The sequence below is a fragment of the Orycteropus afer genome, unplaced genomic scaffold, assembly GCF_000298275.1.
Source record: "Orycteropus afer afer isolate SDZICR_OR568_19922 unplaced genomic scaffold, OryAfe1.0 scaffold00045, whole genome shotgun sequence".
Lineage (NCBI taxonomy): Eukaryota > Metazoa > Chordata > Mammalia > Tubulidentata > Orycteropodidae > Orycteropus > Orycteropus afer.
The window spans coordinates 16318139-16323893 of NW_006921632.1; the positions used below are offsets into that span (position 1 = coordinate 16318139).

The following is a 5755-nucleotide window of genomic DNA, read 5'->3' on the forward strand; positions in this document are numbered from 1 at the left end:
TGGGCAATCCTACTTCCGTAGTAATACTGCCTCGGAAACCCAAGGAGGGGTCGCTATGAGTCGGGGCCGACTCGACAGCAAACAACAACAACAACAACAACAGCTTCCATGGGCATTGACTATGGATCCAAGTAAAATGAAATTCCTGACAACTTTCATTTTTCTCCATTTATCATGATGTTTCTTATTGATCTAGTTGTGAGGATTTTTGTTTCATCATGTTAATATATAATCCATTCTGAAGGCTATAGTCTTTGACCTTCATCAATAAGATCTTCAGGTCATCTTCACAGTCAGCAAGCAGGGTTGTGTCATCTCCATATCTCAGGTAATGAGCTTCCTCCAATCCTGATGCCACATTCTTCTTCATATCTCTTGGATTTTTTGCTCAGCACACAGATTGGATAAGTATGGTGAAATAATACAACCCTGACACACACCTTTCCTGATTTTCAACCATGCAACATCCCCTGGTTCTCTTGGAATGACTGCCTCTTAGTCTATGTACACCTTCCTCATGAGCAATTTAAATGCTCTGGAATTCCCATTCTTCCCAATATTATCCATAATTTGTTATGATCCACACAGTTGAATGACTGCATAGAACCTGAAACACAGGTAAACCTATTTCTGGTCTATCCACTGCCATCGAGTCGGATCCAACTCATAACGATTTCTCCTTGGGTTTCAGAGGTGGTATCACTAGGGAAGTAGATTGCCCAACCTCCCTTCCGAGAAGTGGCTGGTGGGTTGGAACCACCAACCTTCTGGTTAGTAGTCAAATACCTTAGGCACTATGCTATCAGAGCTCCTAAAGAGACGGGCCCGGCTACCTGGTGGGAGGAGCTGATGGGTTTGAACCACCAGCCTTGGGTGTGGCAGGTGACTGCCTTAGGCCTGAGGCCATCCCATAGGGCCCTATTTCTGGTATTCTTTGCTTTCAACCAAGATCCATCCATCTGACGTCAGCAGTAATATTCCTCATTCCATGCCCTCTCTGAATCTGGCTTAAATTTCATGTAGTTCCCTGTCATCACACTGTTGCAACCATTGTTGAAATTTCTTCAGCAAAATTTTACTTGCATGTGATATTAGTTATATTATCCAAAAATATCTGCATTCTTTTGAATCACCTTTCTTTGGAATGGACACAAATATGGATGTCTTCTAGGCAGTTGGCCAGGTAGCTAGCTGTCTTCCAAATTTCTGGAAACCTATTGAATCCATGTGTTGAAACTTCCCAATAGGTTTCCCATCAATTCTTGGATTCTTGTTTTATGCCCATTCCATCAGTGCAGCTTGGACTTCTTCCTTAGGACCATTGGTTCTTGATCATATGCTTTCTCCTGAAATGATTGGACTTGGACCAATTCTTTTTTGGTGCAGTGATTCTGTGTATTCTTTCCATATTCTTTTGATACCAACTTAAGGTTTGAATTTTTTCTTCAGTTCTTCAAGCTTGAAAAATGCTGAGCAAGTTCTTCCCTTTTGGTTTTCTTATTCCAGGTCTTTGCACATCTCAGTACTTGGTTTTGTCTTCTTGAGCCATCTTTTGAGATCTTCTGGTTATCTCCTTTATTTCATCAGTTATTCCATTTACTTTATCTACTCCCCATTCAAGAGCAAGTTTCAGGATCTCTTCTGACATCCATTTGGTCTTTTCTTCCTTTCCTGTCTTTTTAAGGACACTTTTCTTTCCTCATGTATGATGTCTTGATGTCACCCCACAATTTGTCTGATCATCAGTCATTGGTGTTTAATGCATGAAATAAATCTATTCTTCAGATGGTCTTGAAATTCAGGTAGGATATACTCAAAGTCATATTTTGGCTCTCATGGCCTTGTTTTAATTTTTTTCTGCATCAACTTGAATGTGCATATGGGCAATTGATGGTCTGTTCCACTGTCAGATCTTGGCCTTATTCTGCCTGATGATATTGAGCTTCAGCATCACCTCTTTCCACAGATGTAGTCATTTTGATTTTTGTGCATTTCATATTGTGAGGTCCATGTGTATAGTCATTATTTATGTTGGTGAAAAAAGGTATTTGCAATGAATGAGTCACTGGTCCTGCAAAATTTTATCATGTGATCTCCAGCATCATTTATTTCACCAACGCCGTATTTTCCAACTAGTGATACTTCTAGTTTATTTCCAACTTTCACATTCTAATCATGAATAATTACCAATGCATCTTAATTACATGTTCGGTCAATTTCCAGCTGTGGATGTTGCTAAAAATCTTCAATATCTTCATCTTTGGCTTCAGTGGTTGGTGCGTAAATTTGAATAATAGTAGTTTTAACTGATTTTCCTCTTGTTGTTGTTGTTATATGCCGTCGAGTCAAACCCAACTCATAGCGACCCCTCCTTGGGTTTCCGAGGGGCAGTATCACTATGGGAGTAGGATTGCCCAACCTTCCTTCCAAGGAGTGGCTGGATTTTCCTCTTAGGTATATGGAAATCACCCTATCACTGACAGCATTGTATTTCAGGATAGATCTTGAAACTTTTGGGGATGATGCATTCACCTACCATGAAAGTACTTTTCATTCCATATGTTGTTATGTGCTGTGGAGTCAGACCAGACTCATAGCAACCCCTAATTGGGTTTCTGAGGTGGTTTCACTATGGAAGTAGTTTGTCCAACCTTCGTTCTGAGGAGTGGCTGGTGGGTTTGAACCACTAGACTTGTGGTTAGCAGTCACATGCCTTAAGCACTATGCTTCCAATATTCTTTCAATTCCACATTTGCCAGTACACTGACACACCAGTTCTCAAATCTTTTCTCAACATTTTCTATTAAGATTTAGTCCTTTCCTTCTGAGGGTCAAACTAATTGATGGTCTCTATGTTCAGCCATTATTAGGTATGAAATAGTAACATTAAATATAGGCATTAAATGCATTCTTTTATTCTAAAGGGTCTTTACTTGAATCTTAGGTCCATGGTGGTACTCAGAACCATCTTTCTTAATCAATGAGATCTTAATATTCTCTGTCCCCTGTTTATATGGTAAGATTTTTTGTTAATCTTTGTGGTTTATAGAAGGAGATGTACAGAGATTCTAATTTAGGCCTTCACCATTTTCTTGATAGGTTATCTTTAACAATTTGTCTCACTAGTTCTTTCAGCTTAAATATTACTCAATTCCACTTGGAAAATGAACATATCTCTAATATTTCACTCAGCTTACTCGTGTTTTGAGTTTTTTGCTCAAGATAAGGAATATAGATTTTTCAGATTTAGGAAATAAAAATATAGCTGATATTGCCCTGATTACAATACCATATCATTTAAAAGTATAATAGTTCTGTGGTTTTTCACCCTCACCTAATCAGTGCTCTTCTTATTAGAAATTGCCTCTAGAATTTCTAGTTCAATACTTGACTCTGATTATAATTATCTTCTGCTTTGTGTGGTTGTTTGCCTTTGACATGTATACAAACATTATTTTTTACCCTTTAAGATTTTTTTTTTTTTTTAAATTCACAAGTGCCTTACTCTTTTCCTCTCACATCCTCTGGAGTACCCATGTTACATACAAAATATTCCTTGATAGATTTCTGATCTTCTGCAGTTTTGACTTTACACAAATAATAATAAAAAATAAATTTCCCAGGAAACTTCATCTTTGACAAAATATTAAGAAAAGAAATCACATTTGCACTGTTGGATTCAGTGCTGGTTATGCTTGTTCAGTACCTGATGCTCCAGGAGTGTTTTCACCAGCGGCTTCAGTGGTGGCTGCATTTTCTCCTCCAGTTGTTCCTAATTGAAAAGAGCAAAGCTGCTCAGACTATACTGAGGTTTGTCAATGTAGCAGATAAAAAGAGAAGACATCCAGTTAAATTTGAATTCCAGATAAACAATGAGCAACTATGTCCCAATTATAGCATGGGTCACACTTATATTAAAATATATTTCTTCTTACTTATATGAAATTCACAAACTCTGGTGATGTAGTGGTTAAGGCATTTGCCTCCTCATCAAAGGTCAGCAGTTCAAACCCACCAGCTGGTCCACAGAAGGAAAGTGAGGCAGTCTCTTCCATAAAGATTTACAGCTTTGGAAACTATGAACAAAGTAGTACTCTGTCCTGTGTGGTTGCTATATGTCAGAATTGACACAAAATCAGTGGGTTTGTGGTTTATGTGAAATTCTAATTGAACTCATACCTTGTATTTTATCTGGCAACCCAGTATTCATAGATGCTTAGGAAAACATACTCTTTGGAAAAATTCAGGATGTATTTGTGGGGATTATGCGAAAACCTAAGAATTAAATTTCCCATGAACAAATGCCTAAAACTATACCATTAAAGCCATTTCCAGCTGCCATCACATTGATTCCAAGTCATGGCGACCCCATGTGTGTGTCAGAGTAAAAGGTTTTCAGAGGCTGATTTTTCAGAAGTGGATCACCAGGTCTTTACTCTGAGGTGTGTTTTGTGGACTCTGACCACAACACTTTTTGTTAGCAGCCAAACCCGTTGGTGGTGAATTGATTCTAATTCATAGTGACCATACAGGACAAAGTAGAACTTTCCCCATAAGTTTTCTAAAGCTGGACTCTTTACAAGAGATTCCAGACTGGTACATCTTTCTCCCACAAAGTAGCTGGTGGGTTTGAACTTCTTACCTTTTGCTTAGTAGCTGAACACTTAACTACCATGCCATCAAGACTCCTCATTAAAGCTATCACCCCCTCATTAAAGCTTTAGCTTCCTCATTAAAGCCATGTTGTTGTTGTTCTTGTTATGTGCCGTCGAGTCGGCCCCGACTCATAGCGACCGCTCCTTGGGTTTCCGAGGCAGTATCACTACGGAAGTAGGATTGCCCAACCTTCCTTCCGAGGAGTGGCTGGTGGGTTTGAACCACCAGCCTTCTGGTTAGCAGTCAAGTGCTTTAGCCACTATGCTACCAGAGCTCCCCATTAAAGCCATAGCCCTGGTTAATTCACTCAGACTCCTCACAAGAGTTTGAGGAGTGGCTGGTGGGTATGAACTTCCAGCCTTCTGGTTAGCAGTCAAGTGCTTTAGCCACTATGCTACCAGAGCTCCCCATTAAAGCCATAGCCCTGGTTAATTAACTCAGACTCCTCATAAGAATTTGAGATCTCAGTTGAGCTTATGTTGCATCACCACCAGAGCACCCAGGGTCCTGAGCCTTGCCTGCTGGCTTCCCAGCTGTGCTGTAGCCACGGAATAATAGCTTTGCTGTGCTTCTACTGCCAGTCCTAGTGGTAGTTGAAACAGGCTCTCTGGTCACACCTGAGAAACACAAAAATGAAAGAGCATATTGTCATTTTGACAACACAAACAGTGTTTCTGGGGAGAACTGGAGAAACCAGAAAAATAAAAATCTTCAGAAAGTTAGTAATTTTTATATAGTTCTATATTTATTGTTGAGTGGTGTTTGATTAGTTGATACTGAGTGATATCAGCAGGGTTCTGATAAAACACTGTTATTTTAGACAAAATCCTGGCTATTGAATGATGTTTTCTAATCACCTGGCTTGCCTTCAGATGGTGTCACCTCACTGCTTGGTGCTCCAGTTGTTTCACCGACTGATGATCTGGTAGTCCCTTTCAAGATAAACAATAAATACATATAATGATCTGAGATTAAGTAGAGCAGATCATGCTACTCTCTGCTATTGAAATCACTGCCATGTGTGGTTCTCACTTGCCAATCCCCAATCACACTTTAAAAAAGATTGGTCCAAAGGATGACTGGGCTGCTTATTACAACC

At 39.4% G+C, this 5755-nt stretch overlaps 1 protein-coding gene across 1 annotated transcript in view; it reads right to left on the reverse strand.

Moving 5' to 3' along the window:
- Window positions 1-5588, reverse strand: part of LOC103194585 (apomucin-like) — a gene marked incomplete at its 5' end in the record, with an annotated part of 51058 nt that extends 45470 nt beyond the window's left edge. The window contains 3 exons of the mRNA XM_007937989.1: window positions 3707-3772; window positions 5175-5273; window positions 5514-5588. Coding sequence (XP_007936180.1) covers window positions 3707-3772; window positions 5175-5273; window positions 5514-5588 — 240 coding nt within the window. The remainder of the gene's footprint in view (window positions 1-3706; window positions 3773-5174; window positions 5274-5513) is intronic.
- Window positions 5589-5755: the final 167 nt, after the last annotated feature.